The following is a 26,728-nucleotide window of genomic DNA, read 5'->3' as shown; positions in this document are numbered from 1 at the left end:
ATCCATTATCAGTCAGGTTGAGGGGGGCATGTCACGGACAGAGTGGAGGGGTTGTAGGTGTGTGGCAGGCACTGGTTTTGGGGAACGGGTCAAAACGAGGGGTCCTCTCGGAATGAAGTCATCAGCGTAATTAAATGCAGTGAGAGAGAAAAGACGGGTGCGCGCCTGGTGCTTTTTTGACGCGCTGGGTGGTCTGCGTCTCTGATAAATGCATGGGCCCCATTCCAAGCGGGCGCTGTTCGTGGAGCGCTTAAAACAATACTTCTACCCTTATACATTCTTTACTTGGGTTTCAGACCTAGTCACACCACCAAATAGCCTATCTCCCCTGTGCCCACATAAGTTCGCCATAGCGGCATATGAGTATGTTGAGGTCTCCAGGGCCAATGTCATGCACACTCGGACTCATGCACACTCATATTTTGGCATCAGGATATCCATCTCATAATGGCCCTGGCTATAACACACTTTTACGGTGAATGAATTGCAATAACTTCAAGAAAAGCGTTGGAGAGTGTCATGGTGTGAATATAACATAAGTTAGTCCGAAATGGAATCATTTAACCATGCATCTATAATAAACAAACAGCACAAGTCCATATTTAGATTTAAAATACATGTCTAAAAACTCCACTATTGACATTCATGTCCATGGCGATATCAACTTAGTAGACTACGTTTAGAGGTGTTATAATCGGGTGTCTTTTATCTGTTTATGAACTGGTTCATGTTGCCATCTACATGCTCGAAATATGCCCCGAGTTGTGCGTGTATGCGAAAAGTTGCATATTGAACCAGACAGCTACAAAACACCTAAGATGTCAGGAACCAAAACAGCAGCAAGAATATCTTATTTCAGGGACCGGCAAGCCACCACCCGGAGTGAACCCGCTCCAGGGCCGTCCGTCTGCGAGGGGGAGAAGGCTGAGAAATGTCGAGCTCTCCCGGAATCAATGAATACCAGTACTGCTTTCAACAGCAGAAGGCAAAGTAGCAGCCTTTCTCTGCCACGCACAGACGGCGGAAAATGTATATTTAGGCGCTCGGAAATTCGGCTTGAAATTATTTTGTTATCACAGACACGAGCGAGTGTTTTTACGAGCCTTTTATAACATCTGTGTTGCACTGTAAATGCGAAGACATGAGGACATATGAAATGCAGTCCTCGGGAACCGTTGGTTATCTTTGACCATTTAGCTAAATCCATAAAAAATACACACTGGATAAACAATAGCTTTGTATATCTACGCTTTGCATGAACATAACTTCCATCTAAAAATGCCTGTTACATATCTACCTTGCCATCGTTTATTCCTGACATGATGCAAATGACTTGCCTTGTATTTGCTTGGTTCATCTTGAGGCATGGCGCAGTTCAGAAGACTCCATCCCGTTACTTTGGAGTTCGGCCGTAGCTCTCTTGCCCCTCTTCTTCTCTATGCTAAAATCTTATCTTCATTGTACATTTCTGCATTCATGTTTAAAAACAGTATCCAAGTGCTGCAGAGAGTGCTCTCAGGCACGGGCATAATGTATCATCAGAGTATTAGCTGATCTAGCTGGACTTTTTGCTTGATTTTTTATTTAAAGAAGGCCAGGGAAAATGTTTACATTTTGCAGTATAAACATCCTGCCCATGTTCCTGTCTATCTTAAAAAGAAATCAGCATCGTGGTTTTTGAATGGGTACAGCTTTTACTTTTCCACACAACTTGTTGAATATAATATAATTTTCAATTTTATCTGCATTTTATTAAATTATCCCAACTCTGAACAAGCATTCAGATACTCCAAATCCAATGTGGAATCCATGACTTAATGCTTAAAGGAATATAAGCACAATGTAAACTCTAAAATTTTGAATATCAAAGACAAACTAATCTTGACCATGAACTTATGTAAATTGCAGTTACCAAACTCTGATTATGAGACTATCGATAAAAAGCTGCCACATGGCACAGAATAACTTAAATGCCATGTTACAACCTTTATAGGCACAATAGTGACATCGCTCCGGATGTAAGGATACATTTCTGAGACATAAAATATATAAGTTTTGTTAATAAATTCTTTACTTTGGTGAAGTTCTAATGGCTACAGGTTAGAAATATAAAAAACGTTCATGTGGAGAATCGAGGCGGGCAGATGTTCCAGGAGCCCATCCCAGCGTAGTGGGAGGGGACTGGGCGGACCTCAGCTCCTCTGACGCTCGGACGGTCAAGAGTTTTGGAAGGCTGTGATGGCAACAGATAAGTAAAAGGCGATCTCCTAGGAAAGACGAGAAGAGTGCGACAGAACTTGAAAGAAGTTACCTCCTGTCCTTTGCTTTTTGAGGACGCTACCTAAAGAGGAGTTTGGGGACACCAATTTTGGGGTACACGTAATTACGCACGGGAGAGTACACTTTTTCCACGCGCTGTTCGGCTATAACTTCGTACGCTGTCGAGTGTTTTCAGTTTCTGTGCGCTATCATATATAAAGACATCCACTGAGACTGCTCATTGTATAATCGGTGTAACTTTTGACGTGGAGATTTTAACTAGATTTCCCAAGACCTAATGACGGCCGAGGTACAGCAGCCTTCTGTGCAGACGCCTGCCCAAAGCAGCCCGATGTCGGCTCCAGAAAAGCCGCACAGCCAGACGTCAGTGATGGAGACGGCCTCCTCCACCACCAAAACCAAGAAGACGAACGCTGGTATCCGTCGCCCTGAGAAGCCGCCTTATTCCTACATAGCACTGATCGTCATGGCTATTCAGAGCTCTCCCACAAAGCGCCTAACTTTGAGTGAGATTTACCAGTTTCTCCAGAGCCGCTTTCCCTTCTTCAGGGGCTCTTACCAAGGATGGAAGAATTCTGTGCGTCACAACCTGTCCTTGAACGAGTGCTTTATTAAATTGCCAAAAGGTCTCGGCCGACCAGGAAAGGGACATTACTGGACAATCGACCCGGCCAGTGAGTTCATGTTTGAGGAGGGATCTTTCCGCAGAAGACCAAGGGGTTTCAGGCGCAAGTGTCAGGCGTTGAAGCCGTCTATGTACAGCATGATGAACGGACTTGGATTCAACCATCTGCCCGAGTCGTATAACTTTCAGGGAAGCGGGGGAGGATTGCCCTGTCCTCCAAACAGTTTATCTTTAGGGGGTGAAATCGGGATGATGAATGGACATTTGGCGGGCAACATGGATGGAATGGGTCTGGCGGGCCATTCAATGTCACATTTATCGGCCAACAGTGGACATTACATGGGAAGTTGCACAGGGTCCACAGGGAACGAGTACCCACACCATGACAATTCTGCCTCTCCCCTGCTGACCAGTGGAGGAGTCATGGAGCCTCATCCGGTCTACTCTAGCACGCCATCCGCATGGGCTCCCGCGCCCTCGTCGTCGCTGAACAACGGGGCCTCCTATATCAAGCAGCAGCCTCTGTCTCCGTGCAATCCCGGAGCGAATTCACTGCAGCCAAGCTTGCCAACGCATTCTCTGGACCAGTCCTATCTTCACCAGAACGGACACGGCACAACCGACTTACAAGGTAGGCCTATGGAGCTTTCTTATTTCGAAAAAAAATATGGCAGGGCTTGACTGTTGCATTTGTGATTTGAGTCAGTCTTGTGGTACGGTCAATTGTGCAGAATATATATAGCCTACATGATTAATGAAAGTAGGGCCTAATCCACTACTTCACTTGCAAAATATTAATGCCCGTCGTAAATAGGCTTACATAAAATAAACGAAAATTATGACTGGATCTTGGGCTTCAAAAATGTTCAGAGAGGGCTATATGTCTCAATGCCTATGGGTTTTAAGCGGACAGTTCATAGTCAAGAATGATGAAGGCCATTTAAAGCGAATCTGCGCCGCATAAAGCGGCCTTTATAAACCTCTTGGGGCTGAATGCAAGGGAGCCTTTAAAGTTGGCCTTGGTCTCTAAATACACCCCCTAAAGGGGGTCATCACAGACAAGTCAGAGGGCATCTCGGCAGGGGCACGTGTTTAGGACGGTGCCAATCCAGAGGCTATGATAACATGCGCGAGCAGAGCCCGTCTGATTACCCTGCGGCAAAGTCCTTTGGGACTCGCGTGCAAGCAGTCGACTGCCAATTACAGACCATACCACCCTCAAATCCACTTGCCAGCTTTTCACCCCTCCTCCCCCTAAATACGCACATGACAACCAAAGAGTGCTCGCACCGACTAAATAAATATAATGACTAAATAAATACGTTTAAAGGGCCTTTATAATGTAAGCAATTGCGTAATTATTTCAAATGGGAAAGTTTGTATTTTTTGTGGATATGAAAGCATCTGAACATGGTTCCTGTATTTGAACCTTATAATGGTCCTTCCTAGCAATGTAGCAAATTTGTATGATGTTGATTTAACACATTTTAGCGCATCACATGCTTGATTTTTAGGCCTACTATTAGAATTATTACAATAATTACCATTGCCCCTATTGCTATTAAAGTTTTATTTTTATTATTAGTATTACACATTGCTATTATTTTGGCATAGTTTACTTGTCCAGTAGGCCTATATGAACACGTTGGAGCAGTTTGTTTTATGGTAAGGGCACATTTTTAAATTAAGATGGAGCCGTGCGTAATGCGTATGTTGTGCGTAAAGCATTAATACGGCTTTACTATGTGCTGACGTGTAAGGCTACTCACACCACAGTGGTGGCTGCCTCAATAATGTCTTAAACATTTTGTGGCGTATAAAACCAGGTCATCCGAATCAATGCAATTACAGTGCTTGGGGGACAATTTCTGGGCCTTTGTTTTTATTTCAGAATGTTAATTCCAGGCCTCCCTTTTCTCTTGTCTGTGTAGGTATTCCACGGTATCATTCCCAGTCCCCAAGCATGTGCGACAGGAAGGAATTCGTCTTCTCCTTCAACGCGATGACGTCGTCGACGATGCATTCACCAAGCAGCGGGTCTTACTATCATCACCAGCAAGTCGCATATCAGGACATCAAGCCGTGCGTGATGTGAGGGGCAGTTTGAAGAAGCTACAAACACAGACTGAGAGCCACTAAAACCTAGTAAAGCAGCTGCAGGGGCACGAGGAAGACGCTCGAGGAGGGCCCTACAATAACGAGGCCTACACAGACGAGATGACCCGTGAGGCAAGGCCTGGTCACTGATGTCTGTGCTTTTGGGGATCCTGCCTCAGAACTTCGGCGTCAGTGACCGGAGATGTAATGGGAAATTACCAGAAAGGTGCATTGATTTGATTTTTAAATATGCCCGAGTTGCCAGCGTGCCACTGTCGAAGGTAACGCCGCAATCATCCTCCGTTAATCCAGTGCATCTCAACCCCTGCAGCCGCTCGGTACTATAATTCTGCTGGCGGATGACTACCACTTGACAATTTGTAATTTTTTTCTCTAAGCTCATTTGTATTTTTAGACAAAACAAACTATTATTTTACTTCTACTCTCGGGTTAATACAACATTATTGTATGACTTCATCTGACTTTTTTAATCAGAACAGAAAATAATTGAGGGGAAAATGAAGGCACTTTCCAATAACAAAGCGCAACTCATTTTATTTATTCTGTGCATATTGTAATTGTATAAAAATATCGCCAAATATTGAACGCTTTACTGGCAATATTTGCCCAGAGGATTTTTTACTGAGGTTCAACAGACAATTGAGAATAAATGTAAGCACTGTTAGTTGTTACTCGTTTTTATTTTCGTGTATATATAATTATGCATACTGACACCCGTCCTACTTTTCCCAGCACTATAAATTGTACATGGTGTAATATCGTTGTGAGTGGGCCCTGGGTCTACGTCCATTGCTTTAGATTAGGCTAGTATGTATTTTAACTACTCACGATTTGTATAGAATTTAAAACGTATTGGCATGAAGTTTGTTCATCTGTTGAAAACGTCTATAAAATTGTTTTCCATTCCAAACTAAGGTGTCATGGTTTTCAATTATGGATTTGTTTCACATCATCCAACCAAGCAAAACTTCTCACTCTTCCTTAAAAAAAAACAAAGCATAGGAAAGTTTACTTGACTGGTTGTGGCAACCATGTAATTTTCCTGCGTATAGTCTACTTGACTTGTCACAAAACCTAGCCACAGCAGGCCAACCCGGTCAGAGCTACTGTATAGGGGCCTAGGCCATTTCTCAAGTTTTCCTAAAACTCAAAATGCGCTAAGAATAACCATGACCAAGAGTGACAAAATTCACACCCGTTTGCAAAGTATGTTTTTTTTATGGCATCTCTTAACACACTTCAAAGTAATATTACAGAATCGATAAAGTTTGATTTATTGTAAAACAGCCTATTGGTGCAGTTTGAGCAACTGTGTTTTCCACGCTGAACAACTAGGTGGTTCTGTGTGTAGCCTACACACTGAAAACATCTCCCCGTACAACACTTTTCAGGAGCGAGCGTGATGTGGACTGTTGCTACAATACACGCTACACAGTCATTACTAGCATCGACACTACAATTAATGGTATTTATAGGTCTATGTGATCTGGTTTTTAATATCATGTGCGTTGCTGACTATGGTAATCGTGGCGCGCAGTCCGCGCGTAATGGTCCGGGGCCTAAACCTCAGTATGGGTACATGAATTAACCAAACAGTTTGTAGGCTACATTTTCCCCTGTTGTAGACATCTTTATTGTATTGTTATTGGAAGAAAAGCTCGTTGTATTTCACTTGAAACTAATAACAATTTACTGTCTGTAAGTTTGTATGTCTCCCGAACATATTCAAACCGGGTTCGTGTCAGACTATGCGCATGTGGATGGATATGTGGTCTGCACGACATTAGCGGCACCTATTGGCAGGATTAGTTTTATTCTTTCTAGCAGACTTTAGAAGTGACATGTGTACTGAATATCTACGCATTAAGCCCTTTTGTGTGTTTTACTAAAAGTGACAGCAGGCCAATGCTGTCGGTGTGCACCCACAGAGGAAACCGTGGTATGTCATGGGACATGTTTCAGCTATGATAAACCTAATTCTAATTTAACCACTGAAGTTCCTCAGAGTTCAAAATTCACAGTTCTTCAGAATAGTATTATGATTAATACTGATTAATGCATTTGATTCTGTGTATGTCAACCAAGTATGTCCAACATTGGACCAAGTCGTATTATTGAAATTGTAAGTTGTTGAATTTTAGAAGCACAGGCGCTGATTGGCACTGATTGGCTTTCAAGTGTTTTTTTTACAAGATACAAGATATTTTATTTGTCATGTGTATATATATGAAACATATATATACAATGAAAAGCTTCCCTGCTCTGGGAGTCCCAAAAAAAGGTTAAAAAGAATGTTAAAAAAGAATGTTAAAAAAGAAAAAATATATATTTAAAAAGTTGAAAAAATGGCAGGTTGGAGAAAGGGGAGATGTGATGAGTGGATTTCTTCCTATGTTGGTGATTTTGTATTCAACAGTCTGATACATTGAGGGAAGAAGCTGTCCCTGAGTCGGCTGGTGTGAGCACGTAAGCACCTGTATCTCCGGGCAGATGGTAGAAGGGTGAAGTGTGTGTAGCTGGGGTGGTATGGATCAGCTATGATTCGTTTGGCCCTCCTCAGACACCGCTGGTTGTAAAGATCCTGGATGTTAGGTAGATCTGATTGGATTGTTTGGGGTGCCAAACAAGTAGCCTTTATTCAGGTGCACATTAAACGTTACTAACTAAAACCAAGCGTCTTAAAGGCAAATCTTCTGAATTCATGTAGTCACAAATTATTTTTTTAAAGAAGTCCTTGGGCTTAAACCAATCATCTTGATCTCTCAGTCAGCTTTTATGTGGAACCAAGTAAAGGTCTCTCAAATTGACTTCCATGAACTTATGTTAGGTGGGACTGAACAGTCATAATACGTTTTTAGCTTAGAGGCCTTTCCACGTCCCTGTCGTATTTAGCATTTTCACTGCAGTCCAACGCCAATGGCCGCTTACTTTATATGGCTTGCAGGGCCTTGTGAAAAATGATGCACGTAAAAGATTCACCAGAACAAGTTAAGTAGGGGCTGATGACATGGTTTGTGATCGACAAACTGCCTAAAATAGCTTTGCCATTAAGCATTCCTCTGGTAGCTCCTCAGTGTTGGTCCTTTACCTCTCCTCTAGCCTATATTACAGCTTTATCTTGACTAGTGACCACGCATTGAACCCAGAGAAAATTCTCCTTGTATGAGCAGGAGGGGGCTGCAGAGCAGAGCAGCATGCGCGCATTTCTCCGTAGAGCTGGGACCACACATTAGCCAGCTGATGATGTTAGCCAGAGCGGAGCATTTTGGCACGGCTGAGGAGTTACATTCTTGTTTGCAGCCCCACAGCTGTTCGCCAAGGCGGGTGACAGAACCATAAAATAAGTCTTGCGCCTGTACCGACCCGGAGAGGCGAAGGCACGGTGATCTCGTACATCTGCCACGGAATGAACAGTCAGAGCACACTGCGCTTATAGGCCTTTCCAGTAGCTATTTACTGCTTCCCCATTCATTTGGGTCTTCAAAAAAATTTAGTTATCAAAGTGTGGGATATAATGTTAGGTGTAACATAAAATAGGTCTATGGGATGTGGTGTCATTTTTAAAAGACATACGACTCACGCAACATATCTAGATCTCTATACCACAAAGCAATGCAAACCAGGGCCCATGCATGTCCTACAATAATACACAATTAATACTAAGAACTTGGTGTAGCATTGGGAGGATGAACCCTTGGATCACATTGTCCACATTTAAAATATATACGCCTGAAAAATGTGGTCGTGAAAAGACCAATGCTGCAACACAAATTGACTTTACGATCCTGCTTGAAACCAACCGCCGCTGCACGCACAAGTTTCTTTTGCAAGTTGCGCATGCTGCTTGATCGTCTTATCTTCAGGCTCTACATACCAAACTCAAGCCAGACTAATTGGACAGGTCAGGGTTACTGATACACTTATCCTGCATATGAAGATGGGGTTAGGTTTTTTTTTTTTTTTAAATCGACCGAGGCGTGCTCCCTTGAAAGCGAGAAAGGCCCAAACACACAATTAAACACACAATTAAAGAATGGGACCAACACTCAATCTTGTTTGGTTGTACCTTGTTGGACTGCTTATGGAATCGGATTCCTTTCACAGTTAGCCTCCAAATGCGCAGTAAACCACAGCAATCCTGCCCTTCATGGTCCTCAATAGGTTCATTTGACATTTATGTGCTTTATCCAAACCCAAGTATATTTTTGAGTGAGGTGAATTCTGTCAGTTAACTGGCAATGGAGGTTAAGTACAAGACCACATTGCCAAAAAGTTGAAGTTAAATTTATTTTCATATGTATTATGAAATCGACATGGATTTTACAGTCAATCAGTTTCGAAAATATAAAAGATTAATCTGAAATAATCCCAGCAGCTGGGTGAACAAGTTTTTCACCGACACTGCGTCACACACAAACATTTTAGACAAGCATCCCAACCACGGCACACGTATCAGTTCCATGTTCGCTGAAAGCTTGTACATAAATAATAGCAACAGACATAAACAACACAGCAACCTTGCAAACATTATACAAAGATGGAGGAAAAAAACGAAAACAGTAAGGCCATTCTCTATTTTTTTTTTGCTGACGGTGCAGGACAGCGTCTAGACTACTACGGGGAAGGAGGAGGCTGGTTTTCACCTTCCACCTTCCCCTTGGGGGTGGGCCTCCTGTTTCTGGGCTTGGCTGGTCTGGCCTTGCTGCTGCTTGTGGTGGTAGTGTCGGGGTCGTCAGGTGTTGCTTCTGCTGCTGTGGAGGTGGTTGCTGGAGCCTTGGGCCTCCTCCGGCGCGGCTGGCCAGGTGGCCTGCTGCTGCGGTCGCCCCTCTGGCTCTTTGCCATCTCTGGCTGCAAGGTGTGTTCCTGTATGGTGAGGTCCTGGAGGGCGGCGAGGGCATCCTCGGCCGCCTGCTGGCTGGCGTAGTCCAGGAAGGCCCGGTGCTGCGCGCCCTGCCATGTGAGTCGGAGTGGCGCGGCCTCACGCTCCCTCAGGGCACCCTTCAGCTCGCTGACACGCACGCCCGCCGGAATGTTCCCCAAGTAGACGGTGGTGACAGAGGACTGGCCGGCCGGCCTGGGCTCTGCCCCATCATGCCCCGCCGCCTCCTGGGTCTCTCCTCGACGCCCGGCCTGCCTCGACTGGCCTATGGGGTTTCGCCGAGGGCCTCTTGCTGGTTCCCTGCGGGGCCGGTCTGGCTTATCTGGCTTGCCTTCGCCCTCTGGGCTGGGCTTTAGTGTGACATCTTTGCCAGCCTCCTGCTCCAGAGCCCGGAGCTTTTTCAGAATGGGGATCTTGGCCAACATCTCCGCATCTACCTGGGAGTGTTATTAAAGAGTACAGTAGGTTCACAGACACATCGGCATTCTAGTTGGCAGGCACATGCTTAGCCTGTTGAGTGAATAAGCGCTTAGATGTTTGACTTTAAAGAGGCCTCGGGGAGCCGTTCTCACAATGAGAAGGCCCCATGAACTTCCAACAGACGGATGCCTTCCCACATCCATATATATATATATCTGAACGGAAGCCCCTTTGAGGCCATTCTGAAACGGGTCAGGGAGACATCAAAAAGAGCCCGGCTAAGTTTTTGGCACCATTAAAAACAGCTGATAATAGAAATCGCAAGGCTCTGGCGACGCAGAGGGGAAATAGGGCCCCCCTGCAGTTGTGTTGTGAGCACTGATAACCCTTTCACGTCTTCACCCTTCATCAAGCCTGACTATTTCACTTCCCTCGCCGGCTAAAGAAAGACATAAAGACGTCTTTCTGATGTGGAAGAGGGAAAAGCGCATTTTGTTTTTTCTTTCTTTTTTTTCTTTTTTTAAAGAAGAGCATGATCACAGGTCTCGTTTCATTCAGGATGTACACTGCTATTGTCTTTAACCTCACCTACTGACCTCTCTTTTTCCACCACAATAATGCTCCAGCCCGGTCCAGCATGCCAGGCAGTAGGGCCTTTGAAGACGGGACATGCCCTTCCTCTTTAAAGAGTTGGCCAGCATTGGGCATGTGATGCATGGCCCTTTGAGGCTCTGGGAAAGCTCCACCGTCATGTCCTACTGGTCAAAAGGCCAGGCCCAAGGACGTCATCAGCAAAAATAAAACGTTTTTGGCGATGATGCAATGCCATTTTGTTGTGTGCATTATTATTGATTAAGCTATTGTCGTCACTGTTGTTTTGACAAGAATCTTTTATAGAATAAGTCAAAGGGTTTTTTCTTTGTTGTTGTTATTCATTATAGTTTCTTTGTGTAAAACGGTCTTGATTTTGTGATAAACGCTGACATGATTTAAAAGCGTGCCTCCTGGTGTAAGTTTCATTTCACAGCTTTTTCATGTAGAATTTGTCTTTGGACTTTTCAGTAATACACTTCTTAGATGGAAAAAAATATATAATTACCTTGGACCAAATGATGCCCGGTGGCTTGGCTCGTGTGCATCCTGTCTGGATGACTCTTGTTGGTGTGAGAATGTAATCAACAGTGAGGTCATGACTTTCAATGAGTTCCTCAGGAATATCCACCACCTAGAAACAAAATGAACATGTGTACATTAAAAGTGCGGAGAACAGAATAGAATAGAAAGCCTTAATTGTCATTATACAAAGTATACTGACATTTGAGCTTCCCTACAAGGTGCCCAGTCCTTTACAGATTAACATTGTTATTGAGTGTGTTATTCCTGTCAGCTCCTTGATTTAAAATTATGAATTGAAAACAAAAAGCATATCTTGTCATTTGCCTTAATCAATGTAGCATCCATTAAATCATAATTCAATGGTGCGAATAATGAATAATGTGGATTGAAAGTGGAGGGAAATCAACAAATGAGTGCTTGACTAACCTGGCAGTCATGAACTACAGTGACGACCACGGTAGACTCGTCCACAGCTGCCATGGCCACCATCATGCCATACTCCATATCTGCAAAACCTTCACCCTTTCCAATGCGGTAGCCTGATACAAAACATTTTTTTTTTTTGAGAAAATGCACTCAACTGCGGTAAGACGGCGTAGGCTGAAATGTTTGTCTTTGCGGCATGCTAATTCATTTAAATATATATATATTTTTTAAAAGGATTGCAGTCGATAGTGCAGCTTTCTACAGGACATGTTCAAGCAAAATAACACAGCACATCATATGAACAGGAACACATAAGCAGAAGTCTACTACAGTCATGGAAGCATGAATTAAACATCCTAACTGGCTTACCTTTTTCAGAAACTGCCACAGAACCGACCACAACAAGATCTACTTTGACTTTTGCATCAAGACCGATGGGGACACTGAAGTCCTTCACTCCCTGAATGAGAGACCATACACGTGGATGAGAAACCCATTTGACACATTATACATGTCACATATACCTTTCAAATATAGAGCCTGAACCTACCTACCAGTTTAATTCTAACTCACCAGAAATAAAACCCCATTCATTTTCAATGGGGCTTCTTTCTGGTGATTTAGAATTAAACAGGCGAGTTAGCGCCAAAACGTGGCATGGAAATCTACAGGGCATATTGAAGAGTGAAGTGTGTGTGGGACACCAGGTCCAGAAACAAGAACAGCTGACAGCAAAGCATCAATGATATCTGGGCTTCCATAACTCCCATGCACTGTTTCTGCCATTGACTTCAATGTTAAACGCATCATGGCCGTTATTAAGACAGAGAGAGTCCTAACCAAGTATTGAACATTGCATGTTATGTAGAAAGTACCATATTTCTACTGATTTGATGTCACCAGAATTTTGATGAAGAAAGTTTTGATTTTATTACAATATTCTAATGATGCGAATTCCCCAATTCATGGGTTTTTTGAACTGGAACACCAAAATATGTAAAAATAAACAATTTAATGATTGGAATAGTTACAAAACTGGGCCATGAATCTATAATCCATGACAGTTAACATTATTGATGGAATTATGGAAATAAATCAACTTTTTCATGCTATTCTAAAAAAGTGGCCTGGAACTGTATATATGACTGGAAACCAAAGATATTTACTCTGTTAGATGGTCTGCTAAGGACCCATGAACGCGGAACTACGCCACGTTCAAGCTCTATAGCAGCATTACATTGGTGTGGTCCGTCTGACACCAGTCAACAAGTCACCTGGGAAGTGGAGCACACCCTCAGGTCCTCCTTGCTTGCTCCCTGTGGAGGGACAATCTTGTTGAAGAGCCCAGTCCGCAAACGGGGTGTAGGGACCAGCAACGTCTTTTTGGCCTAAAACAAAGACACACAATGATGATTAGCAAAAGTTATTGCGGTACTAGGGCAGAAAAGCATTAGGAACACCACATAACTACACAATAATAATGCCAAAAGAAGACCATGAACTTCAACATACACTCCCTTGGTGCCAACCGTTGTATTCCATTGCAACAGATGTCCCAAACAATGTTCTGTACATTACATGCAATAGCTTGGGGCAGGAACATAGCACTACATTTTGGGCCCTCTGCACAGTTAGCTGTATTGGAACACCACCCCTCTCACTATATTATATTATATTATATTATATTATATTATATTATATTATATTATATTATATTATATTATATTATATTATATTGTAACGTCACGCAAAGAAGTACGGAGTCAGATGTACAGTTTCTTGGGGTTTAATACAACGAGACAGTTAACACTTACACCGAGCACATAAACTTGCGACTTATCTCCAGCCCGGCATTTACCAACTGAACTCATAAGAACTCATAAGAACACTTTAGAATAACCATCAGTTCCATAACAGTCTTGCGCAACCATTCTGTTCTCCCCCAGCTATCACCCACCACTGTGTTATACTTGACAGCTGTGTGTCCCTTGGTGGTTACATTATTATATTATAGAATTAATAGTATATACACACACGCACACAGACACAGACAGACAGACAGACAGACAGACAGACAGACAGACAGACAGACAGCCACACACACACAGCATAGCATATTCCCTACAAGAGTACCTCTAAAACCAATAACCGTGCCCCCTCCAGCGGTTTATCAGGATCCACTTTGACTTCCTCTGTTTTCCCGAACACCTCCAGTTCTGACACCTTATTGCAGGCACCGTGAGCACCCTACACAATCGAGGAGAAAAGAGTAGGAGGTGAGTGAGGCACTTACTTCCAAGGTGCAGTAGCGTGCCTGCTCCTGAGGCTTGTCTGGGTTCACCTTGACCACACTACTGGACTTGAACTCCTGCAGGACCTTGAGCTGATTGCAAGCCTGGGCAGCTCCCTATCCAAGTGCAATATACAACAACATAAGGGTAAATAAAGTGGCCTAGCAAGTAAGCTAGGCTACAGTCCCTTGGTCGAATTTCTATACTAGTAGCAGCTAGACAGTGTCATATTGAGAGCTGCGCGCACGGGACTACAAACTTAGACACGCACATCACAGTGGGTGTGACAAGCTTTTCATTGACGGTCCTCGCTGCTACATGACGGACGTGCCATTTGTCACTAGCCACAATATTTTCGCGCAGCCAACCTACCTTAAAATTGGGAATCCTGTTATGGACAGGCCTTGGGAAATTGGCCAGGTCATTGGCTTCGATATAATCCCACACTTTCTGTCGAATGTCCCATTTGGTTGCCCCTAAAAACCGAGACATTTATTTTAAGATTACCACCATTACGCACAGAGTCACAAATAGAACTTCAAACCGTTATGTTAATCGCATGACATCGAGCATTTACCAGGGTTTATCGAGATGACAGCTTCCATTTCGGGACAGGCACGTCGACCGTAGCTCACTAGTAAAATGGTATATATTTTCTGAGAGTGGAAAACACGAAATAAATGGTTTCATGCCTTGAGACCAAGCAACACATGTGCACACTCCCGAGTCCACGTAAACATGGAGCATGACTTTAAAAGGGGTGCACAGGAAAAGGAAGTTGGTGTCAAATTGACCACAGCGCCCCTATTGGACTAAGCGCTCATGTATGAATTATCTTGACTAGACCTACAAGACACGGTAAATGAATGAGCGTCCGTCCATTAATAATAATTCCTTTTATATTTTGAGGCCCACAAAGTGTACATTCTGTAGCCTATTATTACTCTTCTTCTCAGACATCACGAGGCAGTAGGCCTATTAGCTAGGCCTAGCTAGGCCTACTCCAGTCCACCTTGTTTTTTGGCCCGGGTGGAATTAGCAAACCATGGTCTTAAATTAAGACCATGGTTTGCTTATGAAATCACATCGTGTTACAGACGTAGTAACTGGTGTTAAAATATTTTTAAAACAGACTGAAGTGTGATATGGAGTAGGTTGTTTGAGAGTTGTTTACCAGAGATTAATCATACCGGTGAACGACCGGCAGAGGGCGCCTCCTCATGGCAAACCCACAGGCTAGGCCAGTGGTTTTCAAAGTGGGGGCTGGGGACCCCTGTGGGGCCGGGTGCACAGAAAAAATAGTGTGGCATGCCTCATGTAAGGGGGGCCTTGGCTGGAATATACCGGTATATGGGGGGCCTTGTCGTGGTAAAGTTTGGGAACCCCTGGGTTAGGCCTACTGAAAGATGCACTGAGACTTTTCTTCTCGCTGTCAGTATGTGACTCACACATAAAAAATAATGTAGCTGTCACCGACAGTTTATACTCTGTAATCTATCTATCTATCTATCTATCTATCTATCTATCTATCTATCTATCTATCTATCTATCTATCTATCTATCTATCTATCTATCTATCTATCTATCTATCTATCTATCTGCACAGCAGCAGACAGGAGAGTTCTTCAGAGGGTGGTCAGCACAGCACAAGATCACTAGCTGTCCTCTGCCCTTTTTAGAGGAGTTGTTCTACTGTTGCTGTCTCAAGAAAGCCAAACAAGTCATCAGAGACCCATGCCACCCTTGAGAAATAGGCCTACTGTTTGAGGTGCTGCCATCAGGCAGACATTAGAATTACAGGGCTCTGTGTACAAGAACGAATAGAATAAAAGACAGATTTTTTTATCCAAAAGCCATCTGCACACTAAATTTTGCAGATAACTTTTTAAAGTCTTAATAATTTTTTAAATACAGTTTTATGTTGTTTTTTAAGCAGCGGCATCTGCACTTAACAAATTTTGTTGTACCTGTACAATGACAATGACAATAAAGACATTCATTCATTCATTCATATCTATCTGTCTGTCTGTCTGTCTGTCTGTCTATCCTATAGGCTACATCAAAATTCACAATAGGCCTAACCGTGATATTCTTTTACCCCACTGATGGTGAATGCTAGAATTAAGATAACTGTAAGGGCATTTTATTTGAAGCACATGAATTTGCCTGATGTGTAGGGCTATGGCTCATGTAGACTAGTCATGGCCAAGCCAAACTGTTTGCTTGAGTGCCATAATTGACCATCTTGAGGGAAATGTGAAGATAAAAAGGGAGGCTAGTGCTAAAACACTATAACTTTATGACAGTCACATGTAAACATGCATATGTAGTGTAGGACAATGTTGTTGTCTGAGTGTTGTCTGAGAAATCACCGTCAGACAAGAACTGAAGATCACTTGCATTCTGATTCTTCTAATCTCCTAAACATTAATGCAAATTAGCCCCATATGCAGCTCTGAGTAAGTAACCATATAGCTGCAGACAGAGACCCATCCAGGCTGCATGTCCTCCAGCAAAAGTAATACGAACTATAGGGAACAGAGTGCAGTTAAGTATTTTAAGTGATCTGTGGGGTAGGATGAAGCACATTATGCCATACGCTGGCAGACGCAGTGCATGCACACTCCGATTTAACCTGTTATGGATTTGCAGAGGAGCCATCAGGGTTAATTCAGTTTGTCTGGATCAAATATCGAATGGCCTGCTTTCTGAACCAGGAGAACTTCAGCTGAAAGAGCATCCTTATTTGGTTTAATCTGTCTGCTGCCTGAACATATTCAGCAAAATCACACTCATGCTACCAGTTTCCTACAGATGTAACGAGTAGATTTCTGGGAAAATGCATCGGGTGGGAGTTATGTTAACCTACATGGCGTTTGTCCCTGTTGGGCCTACCATCACACTGTAATGGAACATCTTAATTGAAGCCTTATGTTACTATGGTTATGAGACTTGGCCCGTGTTGCCATAGCCTCAAAGATTGATATGTTTGAGTGATATGAACCCAATGTTAAACCCTTATACAGTACAATACATCTTATTACACTGCTGGTCATCTAGATGGGCAATAGACTGAATTTCCATGCTGCCATGTGTTCTCGTTCCAATCTGAAGGGCAGCATGGGAATCCTGTCTGAAATCTTAACGTGAGTTTGGGGTTCCCAACCGTAGAAACGAGTAGGGAGGGCAGGACAAATGATTAGGGGTGGTTGACGTTGTTTAAGGGCGTAACGCAAAAAACAAAAAAAGTTTGTCCATTTCCTGAAAAAAATGATGGAAATTTTTTGAAAAAATAGAAAAAAATAAAGCACTTAGTGGTTCATGGAATTTCGCCTTATTTTTTGCCTTTTTTGGAAAAATGTATCCTGCATCAACCCATTGCATAGGCATGTCACACCGCAGGAAAATGAAGTCACACCACAGGAAATTCACTGCATTATGGCCATTTTAATCCTTTTGTATACATGACTGACATCTGAGCTCATGCTAACTTGATAATGATATTGTGTTTAATCTTAATATGTGTTTTCATTTATAAAAAAAACTTTTTTTCCTTCTATAAGAGCAGTCATACCACAGGACACCATAAAATGAACCTAGGCATTGCGTGACAGAAACATTGCAATATGAAGACATATTAAGAGGTTAATAGTCACCTTAAACTTCCACAGCACTCTCCAATAACTGAGGTACTGACTGGTTAGGAGCCAGTCTTTAAGACCCTTGTAGTTGGCCTTGCAGCTGCCCATTCACAAACATTGACATACATGTCACCCCACAGGACGCAATTTGTGTTACGAAATTGAACTTGTAGTTAATATTACTGTCTTGAGTATTTTTTAATCATTCACATATCTTAATATAAAGTTAATATTTATGCAATCATGCCAAATGCTTCATACATTATTCAAAATGTTGTTGGTTGCTTTATATATATATTATATTCCAGGTTTCATTAATGTTACAGTCACACCGCAGGTTATTTGACATATAAACCTTTACATAAATCTTAACAAAAATGTTTCTTCTCATCTTACACTAATTAAACATAATGTACCACATCTTCTTTCATTGACATTTGTTTTCTAAAGGAAAAATAACAGTTTTGTATTTTTTTAACCAATGTTACGAAAAAACAAGGCGTCACGTCAACCACCCTTAGACAAATGGAAGCTTGTTGTTTGTTTACAGATCCAGTATGTCAACAGCATATGTAAAACCAGCTTTCCCTCAACATTTAAATAGTTAAGATTGGCTTCCACTGCGAGAAAATGAATAGATGGTTCTACCATTGACAGTAAATAGAATGGACGCCAAATCAACGCTATTTGCCATTCAACGCTTTGAAGCCAGATTTGGGAACATTCCAACTTACATTCCACCTTAGCAACGCCAAACGCAGGTGCTGATTGGACAACAACAAGACTTCTAACGGTCAATCAAACCATGTTCTGATGCTCATTGGTCAATTTAACTTTTAATATCTCTCTAAAATAAAACATCACCACAAAAAATCACCACCCTGGTAAGTTGGAGAGCAAGGGGACCTACTAGTTGAGCGAAAAATGATCCCCCTGGAGTGGCATTTAAGGGAGATACAGGGTTTTATGTCTCTCATAGGAATGAATGGGATTTGGCCATTTTTTGGTCTTTTTGGGTCCAACCTTGGCTCCAACTTGGCTTCAACAATGAAATAGAATTTTGGCCTCCATTCTATTTACTCTCAATGGGTTCTAGTCATGGTTCTAGCTGGTTCTATTCATGAACTGTGAAACAGTTTGCCAATTGCCAGGCTAGATGGCCAGTGTTATTGCTTAAAGATTACGTGTAGATTACATTACAAAAACAACGAAACAAACAAACAAACACACACAAATAACCAGTGGTATTGCTAGGCCTCGAGTGATGAGAAGCATAGTTGTGAACTTTAGCCTAGCCCAGCCTGTACCATTTGAAATGGTAGCTCGTCACAAAGATTGGAGAAGTGTGAAAATTAGATGGAACAGTTGTGACAGGCAAGTGTGTACCAGGCTGATTAAAGAACGTCAAGATAAGATTTGTATTAACATCAGTTAAAAGAGGAAGTACAAGTATGATTCAAATGTCTCATGCAACATGCTTATGCCTTCCTCCTTATTGAACTCGACCCTTATATTAAGTAGTATAGCCAATCATTTCCAGAAAAATACGTACTGTATGTACTGCAGTAATGAAATGAAGATAGTTTCATCATTCCTTTGACAATTAAAAAATGTGAACAATGTGACATTTGTGACAATGTTGATATGACCAAGGCAACATTTGATAGGCCTACTCAAGTCTTTGCACATAAAACACGGTTTTACTAGGCCTGTGGTCAGCCATGTACGTGAATTTTTTTTTTACCTCATTTTCCAACTACATTGTTTATATTATGCAGGCACAGACATACTAGCCTATATACAATGCTACATAATGCAGTACACACCAAAACGTCTCTTCAAAACGTTCGAATGAGTGCAGATCAGATGTTTCACTTAATCAGTGAATCACTCCCACCACCTCTTCAGAAAATCACGCCTGTGTGTTTAGGGCCATTGTCAAATTGGAAAAGAACACAATGACCCATAATGAAGGGCAATGAGCAATGGTGACATATTCGCTATTCGTAAACCAATATATGTACTGTATGTATTCCTGATTCCATCAATGAAAACAATGTCAAACACCAGCAGCAATCATGCATCCCCACATAAGAGCTGTATACCCATGTTTCACATAAGGTACCATGCATTGTTCTTTTTATTCTTCATCTCAAACTCCATACAGTTCTGAAGGCATCAGATCTAAAAGGTTTGATCTTGACTCATGGCTCCAGAGTATTGAGCCCAATTTGCCAATTTTTCCTCAGAATTAGGCCTGGCAAACTATGGGATGGCTTTTTGTGACTGGGCTGTGTAAGAGACTTCTTTGGTGGACAACACTCCCATATGCCATTCCTTGCCATGCGCAGTACATTGTGTTATGGGAAATAATAATCCCAGTTCAGGTTTCCATTTCCTTAGATAACTAGTGAACTTGCTGAGGTGTTAAATCTGTGGCCCACCTGGATATCTCTGTTAGACAGTTGCAGTTTTACAGCCAACTGTTTCATAGAAAATGTATAATGAGTGCTTAAACTCTTCTGAGACTGATTGAATTATTTCTGCACCACTCTAATTTGCCAAAAACGGAAAACATGTAATATAAGTCATATTATAAATCTTACTGTTATGTTGTAAGTTCAACAAAATATTGCTCAAAATGTTACTTCTCAAAAGGTGTGTACTCATTACGGATGTGCACTGTAGGCACTGTACGTTTCATCCTTTGCACTGTTGCATGTGAGAGGTTTGAGTTTTATCATCAAGATGGTGTCATATTGTGGTATATACAGTATATCACGAAAGTGAATACACCCCTCACAGTTTTGCAGATTTTTGAGTATATCTTTTCATAGGAAAGCATTACAGAAATGTAACTTTGACACAATGATTAGTGACCTTTTAACAACATATTTAACCGCTTAAATTTCTTGTTCACTCAGAAAAAAACAAAATACAGCCATTCATGTTTGAACATGTACTCACAAAAGTGAGTACACCCCAGATTAAAATCTGGTAGAGAAGGGGCTATGTTGGCTCGAATCGTCTCGAAATGAAACGAAATGAAAAGGGATGACAAGGGAGGTCATCAGTGTGCGTTTCAACCTTTCTTTGCATTGAACTTTTACATTTTGAGTCTGCATCTGGCTTAAATAGATTGGTGTGAGATTTGAATGCAATCCTATGGAGAATATCATGATCTGCTTCAGTAGTCACAGTGCATGTTGACATGTATGTTTCTTTTAGGTGTATTTCAGATTGCCAATGTTGACAGCATTCATGCATCCCCAAACCATGTCAGTCCCACTACCATGCTTGGCTTATGAGAGGATACACCTTTTTTGTAAAACTCACTTGTTTACCACCACACATGCTTGCCACCATCTAAAGCAAATTTGTTTATCTTGGTCTCAAGAGAGATGAACAGACCAAGGATATGGATCACTGGAACCATGTCATGTGATCTGAAGAGACCAAGATAAACAAATTTGCTTTAGATGGTGTCAAGCATGTGTGGTGGTAAACAAGTGAGTTTTACAAAAAAGGCGTATCCTCTCATAAGCCAAGCATGGTAGTGGGACTGACATGGTTTGGGGATGCATGAATGCTGTCAACATTGGCAATCTGAAATACACCTAAAAGAAACATGCATGTCAAAATGCACTGTGACTACTGAAGCAGATCATGATATTCTCCATAGGATTGCATTCAAATCTCACACCAATCTATTTAAGCCAGATGCAGACTCAAAATGTAAAAGTTCAATGCAAAGAAAGGTTGAAACGCACACTGATGACCTCCCTTGTCATCCCTTTTCATTTTGTTTCATTTCGAGACGATTCGAGCCAACATAGCCCCTTCTCTACCGGATTTTAATCTGTGGTGTACTCACTTTTGTGAGTACATGTTAAAACATTATGGCTGTATTTTGTTTTTTTCTGAGTGAACAAGAAATTTAAGCGGTTAAATATGTTGTTAAAAGGTCACTAATCATTGTGTCAAAGTTACATTTCTGTAATGCTTTCCTATGAAAAGATATACTCAAAAATCTGCAAAACTGTGAGGGGTGTATTCACTTTCGTGATATACTGTATGTAATATAGGAAGTGATTTGCAACATTCTTGATGCTTATCCACCGTCAGTCCTCCTCGACTCACAAAAGCGTGTGTCACACAGCAGGGTGGGCACAACAGCGGGCAAAGAGTTAATTGAGTACAGAAGACAAATAGTCACTCCTGCTGTTATTCTATACATTTTACACTTAGATGTATGTACGTGACAGAGGACATGGGCTCCTACATGTATTTGGGCCTGGTGTGCTGCCTGCTTACAGGCGTGCCATCTGGGGAGTCTGTGAGAAAGGTGTCTGGATATGCAGGTGGATCTGCAGTGATCACATGTCCCTATGACGAGGGATATGAGAGCTACGCCAAGTACCTCTGCAGAGGAGCTTGTGTTCGTAACAACAAAGACATTCCAGTTGAAACAGCAGAGGGACAGACTCAGGAAACCAGTGGAAGATTCTCTCTGCATGACAACACCACTGCCAAATTCTTCACCGTGACCATCACTGGACTGACTGCAAATGATTCCGGACAATTCTGGTGTGTCATTAAAAAATGTATGGACTCAGATGTATACACAGAGGTGGAATTAACGGTCTTACCAGCCATAGAGGACGCCACTTCAGCGGAGGCCATCACAGGGCTATCGGCTCCTGTTCTCATTGTCAGGGGACTCGCTTGTCTCTTGCTGGTTGTGCTGTTGCTTGGCATTGGGTACGGAGAATATCGAGACAGCACAAATACAACAGGGACAGTATCTTCAATTACATCTCTGTCAACCGGACAAACAAGCAGATGTGATGGTGAGGTTGAAACAGGCATTGAACCACCTACCCCACTCTACGCGAACATGGAATGAATTGAAGATCAAGAACCGTGAACCACAACACAGGTACAACAGTAGCAACATCTACTCAAATTACCTGTGCCATTTGGACTGACAGGCAGGTGTGCTGGTGAGGTTGCCAGTGGCATTGTACCACGCAACCCTTTAATATGCCAATGTAGAATCAGTCAAACCCCAGGAACTGGTTTATGATTAAGGTTGCCTGTTTCTGGAAAAGGGTATGCTTCATTCCCATCTTCATCATGAATCTTCAGCAGTGAATTTTGTGATGGACTCACAATGACAATATCTACAATGTATCTTTCTCTCTTGATACATCTGCTAAGAATAGTCTTGAAATCTATATATATATATATTGTGAATTATTTTTAATTGTTTTTATTTTCATTATTTTTTTGCCTCAATCAACAAGGAATATTCAATTTTGTTGCGCCATGTTACAATGACAAATAAAAGATATTCTATTCTATTCTGTTCTATTCTGTTCAACTATTCTATTCTAACCAGAGGCGATTATGGGATCAGTTAGGTCCCAAAGCAAAAACATCAAAAGGAATGAACACTCAAAACAAAATGCCATTGATATGTAAAATGCACTTAGTTACTTTCAATTAGCTTTCCTGTCGAGGATTCAGTATCTTTCTCCATGACCTCCATCTGTATTTCACCATCTTCCAATGCACTGATCTTAAATATGTAGGCCTTAACAAATACAGCATGACATACTTTTTTTGCAGTCATGTTGCAACATCAGTATCCATATCAATAATATTTATATAGCACATTATCATACACAACTGTGTGGCCCTGCCGTGGCCAACCGGTGGGGCACTTGTCTGCCGTGCGGCCAGTCCGGGTTCGATTCCCGGCCCGGGTCATTTGCCAGCCCCTCCCCGTCTCTCATCCCATTCGCTTCCTGTCCGCCTCTCGGGCTGTCTTTAAAATATATATATCATACACAACTGTCATTCAATGTGCTGAGAGCAGCCTACTAGTACTCATTCGGTGTAGTGTCCAATGTACTGAGGTAAAATAAAGGGTCAAAATGACAAAAGTTACTTATAACTTAGAAATTACTCATAAAACTACTGAATTACACTGGTTTGAGTAGGCCTAAATAGAATCAGTTACTTTCCACCCATGCTAGTAGGCTAATGACCACTGCAATGTCATTTAAACCTTTTTACAAACACAAACACTGCAACCAAAAACTATTATGTAAAATGTATGACTGTCTAATTCTTCACAATTTGTTTTCCTTTACTGTCATTGGGTATACACACAGATATACACATCCATGCTTCACCTTCATGAAACAAAGATGCAATTTTCACTTTGATACTGCCTGTTGTGTGTGAGAGGTGTGAGTTGAGTCACAGATTGCAGATTATAGGCCTATTCTTTGGAAGGGATTTTGCAACTTTCTTGATGCTTATCCCCTCCGAGTCCAGCTCGACGCATGCAAATGTGTGTCACACAGCAGGATGTCACAGCAGTGAATCAGTATAACAGAGGTAGTCGCCACATCAGTTACTCCGTACAGTTTACACCTGGATGTACAGTACGTGCGCCATACAGGGCATGGACAACTACTTAATCCTGCTCTGCTGCCTGCTTACAGGCCTTCCATCTGGGGAGTCTGTGAAAGAAGGGCTGTCTGCATCTGGATATGCAGGTGGATCTGCAGTGATCACATGTCCCTATGACGAGGGATATGAGAGCTACGCCAAGTACCTCTGCAGAGGAGCTTGTCTTCGTAACAACAAAGACATTCCGGTTGAAACAGCAGAGGGACAGACTCAGGAAACCAGTGGAAGATTCTCTCTGCATGACAACACCACTGCCAAATTCTTCACCGTGACCATCACAGGACTGACTGCAAATGATTCCGGACAATTCTGGTGTGCCATTAAAAGAAGTGGAGCGGATGTGTACACGGAGGTGAAATTAACGGCCTTGCCAGCCTTACATCCAGTGACCACTATTCCTCAAGAGGACATTGTAGATTCTCCTTCTTCCTCCCTCCTTGCTGGAGGTCTCAGCTGCCTCTTACTGGTTGCGCTGTTGCTTGGCATAGGTTGTTACATAAGACGTGAACAGAACAAAAACTCAGGACCACCCAGCCCATTGCATGCAAATGTTGGATCATCGAATCAACATCCAGAGGCGGTGTATGAGAACACAAGTACAACAGTAGCAGCATGTTCCCAAGTGTGTGCCACTGTGCCATTTGGACAGACAGGCAGGTGTGCTGGTGAGGTTGGCAGTGGCATTGCACCACCCAGCCCTTTGTATGCCAATGTAGGATCAGTCGGACACCAAGAACTGGTGTATGAGAACGTTGACTGTTTCTCACAAAAGGTTTTATGAATAACTTCCATCTTTTATGATGGACTGATATTCGACTCTCTTGTGACATCTGTAACAGTAATATCCGCAACATATTACTCAATCACATTCATTATTGCGTCTAGAAGTTAATAATAAATCACAATTTCTCAATTTCTCTATTCAGAAGCCCACGAGTTCCCACAACATTTTTTTTAATCTTATTGTAAATTCACATACGGCTACAGACATTAATGATGAAAGGAATTTGTATTATGTGTATTTCTTGTAATGGCCGTGTTCAGAAAAAAAAACGTGTCACATATGTTTGTCAGTAGACGAATACCAATAAAATGTGTTTTAAAAAAATCTAAATGTATTAAGTTATTTACATCACTTTCATGAGTAGCCCAACTTGGCTATAACAGAGTATCAGTGAACTTAACTGTTGGGAAAGCACACTGGTAGTGTACATCACAACTCCACATAAAGTGATTTCCCGTTAGTATTTATTTATTTTATGCATACCATATAAACCTTGTAATGTGCGTACAGTAGATATTTGTGTTAGATGGTAAGTGAAATTTCTGTTTTGTCTTTACAAAGACATTTAAATCGATGGAACAAAATGTGGCAACTTTTTTGTCTGGCTGAGTAAACATATGGTCATGTTTTCTTACAAGCCTCTCGAAGGGCGGGGGAAAAATCACAAATGTCATGCTTACTGTAAATCATATGAAAAGTTACCGTAAATCATCTGAAAGGACCCCTGTCAATGCATACAATGTAATAGGGACCCAATTCTGTGCCCCTCTTCTCCCTGGACTCAGGACAAACTGACCTGTTTGCCTGTCGGCAGACCTGTGTGTCAGCTATGAAAAGACTTTAACACCTAGATTTTAAAGATGTCATTCAATAGGCTTATAGGCTACTTGAAGTATTCAGATGCAGATGCCTAAAATGCAGTCATGGGTGCAGATGCAGTCATGGGTGAGGGGCAGTCATGGGTGAGCGGTTAGGGCGTCAGACTTGCATCCCAGAGGTTGCCGGTTCGACTCCCAACCCGCCAGGTTGGTGGGGGGAGTAATCAACCAGTGCTCTCCCTGATCCTCCTCCATGACTGAGGTACCCTGAGCATGGTACCGTCCCACCGCACTGCTCCCCATGGGGCGCCACTGAGGGCTGCCCCCTTGCACGGGTGAGGCATAAATGCAATTCCGTTGTGTGCAGTGTGCAGTGTTCACTTGTGTGCTGTGGAGTGCTGTGTCACAATGACAATGGGAGTTGGAGTTTCCCAATGGGCTTTCAAAAGAGCCTATAAAGAAGAGAAGGAGAGTGCTGCACTGGGTTACCTACTGGGTAAAAAAATCAGGTACTCGAAGTAACTTTTCAGAAATCTTTAGAAATTCTTAAAAACTGGTGACAGCTGGAGACATTGTTTGTCTTTGTGCACAATGGACACTGACAGACGTGATCCTTATTCTTCACAACTTTAATTAAGACTGTCAAATATAGAACTTTAGGGCCCTGCTGTGGCCAACCGGTAGGGCACCCGTCTGCCATGCAGCTGACCCGGGTTTTGATTCCCGGCCTGGGTCATTTGCAGACCCCTCCCCGTCTCTCTCCCAATTCGCTTCCTGTTAAATAAAGTCGTAAAAGACCCATTTTTTTAAATAAACATATGAAGAGTTCAGATGCAAAACCCCCTAA

At 42.2% G+C, this 26,728-nt stretch overlaps 2 protein-coding genes across 4 annotated transcripts; one reads left to right on the top strand and one right to left on the bottom strand.

Annotated features, from left to right (window-relative positions):
- The first annotated feature begins 2,256 nt into the window (after window positions 1–2,256).
- On the top strand, window positions 2,257–6,279 carry foxf1 (forkhead box F1). Its single transcript, XM_063188983.1, has 2 exons — window positions 2,257–3,536; window positions 4,837–6,279. Exons 1-2 carry the CDS (start codon window positions 2,558–2,560, stop codon window positions 4,998–5,000), a joined length of 1,143 nt encoding a protein of 380 aa, XP_063045053.1. The 5' UTR covers window positions 2,257–2,557; the 3' UTR covers window positions 5,001–6,279.
- Window positions 6,280–9,291: 3,012 nt separating this feature from the next.
- On the bottom strand, window positions 9,292–14,906 carry mthfsd (methenyltetrahydrofolate synthetase domain containing). 3 transcript variants are annotated; one of them, XM_063187967.1, is made up of 9 exons: window positions 14,733–14,906; window positions 14,528–14,631; window positions 14,158–14,271; window positions 13,998–14,111; window positions 13,139–13,252; window positions 12,234–12,324; window positions 11,865–11,977; window positions 11,422–11,547; window positions 9,292–10,339 (listed from the first exon to the last, which is right to left on the bottom strand). In XM_063187967.1, exons 1-9 carry the CDS (start codon window positions 14,758–14,760, stop codon window positions 9,638–9,640), a joined length of 1,506 nt encoding a protein of 501 aa, XP_063044037.1. In that variant the 5' UTR covers window positions 14,761–14,906; the 3' UTR covers window positions 9,292–9,637. The 3 variants fall into 3 exon arrangements, with proteins under 3 accessions (XP_063044037.1, XP_063044036.1, XP_063044035.1); XM_063187966.1 differs by lacking the exon at window positions 13,998–14,111; XM_063187965.1 differs by lacking the exon at window positions 14,158–14,271.
- Between the last annotated feature and the right edge of the window lie 11,822 nt (window positions 14,907–26,728).

Source organism: Engraulis encrasicolus, chromosome 22 (genome assembly GCF_034702125.1).
Source record: "Engraulis encrasicolus isolate BLACKSEA-1 chromosome 22, IST_EnEncr_1.0, whole genome shotgun sequence".
Classification (NCBI taxonomy): Eukaryota; Metazoa; Chordata; class Actinopteri; order Clupeiformes; family Engraulidae; genus Engraulis; species Engraulis encrasicolus.
The sequence above is the reverse complement of the archived record's forward strand: the minus strand, read 5'-3'. Positions and strand labels throughout refer to the sequence as shown.

Excerpts from the sequence above, each read along its gene's own strand:
- mthfsd (XM_063187967.1), bottom strand. The coding sequence starts at position 14,760 with ATGGAAGCTGTCATCTCGATAAACCCTG. Across the intron at positions 14,112-14,157 it reads CACGCTACTGCACCTTGGAA|GGTGCTCACGGTGCCTGCAA; the intron begins GTAAGTGCCTCA and ends TCGATTGTGTAG. Across the intron at positions 13,253-13,997 it reads CACGGTTATTGGTTTTAGAG|GCCAAAAAGACGTTGCTGGT; the intron begins GTACTCTTGTAG and ends TCTTTGTTTTAG.
- foxf1 (XM_063188983.1), top strand. The coding sequence starts at position 2,558 with ATGACGGCCGAGGTACAGCAGCCTTCTGTGCAGACGCCTGCCCAAAGC. Across the intron at positions 3,537-4,836 it reads CGGCACAACCGACTTACAAG|GTATTCCACGGTATCATTCC; the intron begins GTAGGCCTATGG and ends TTGTCTGTGTAG.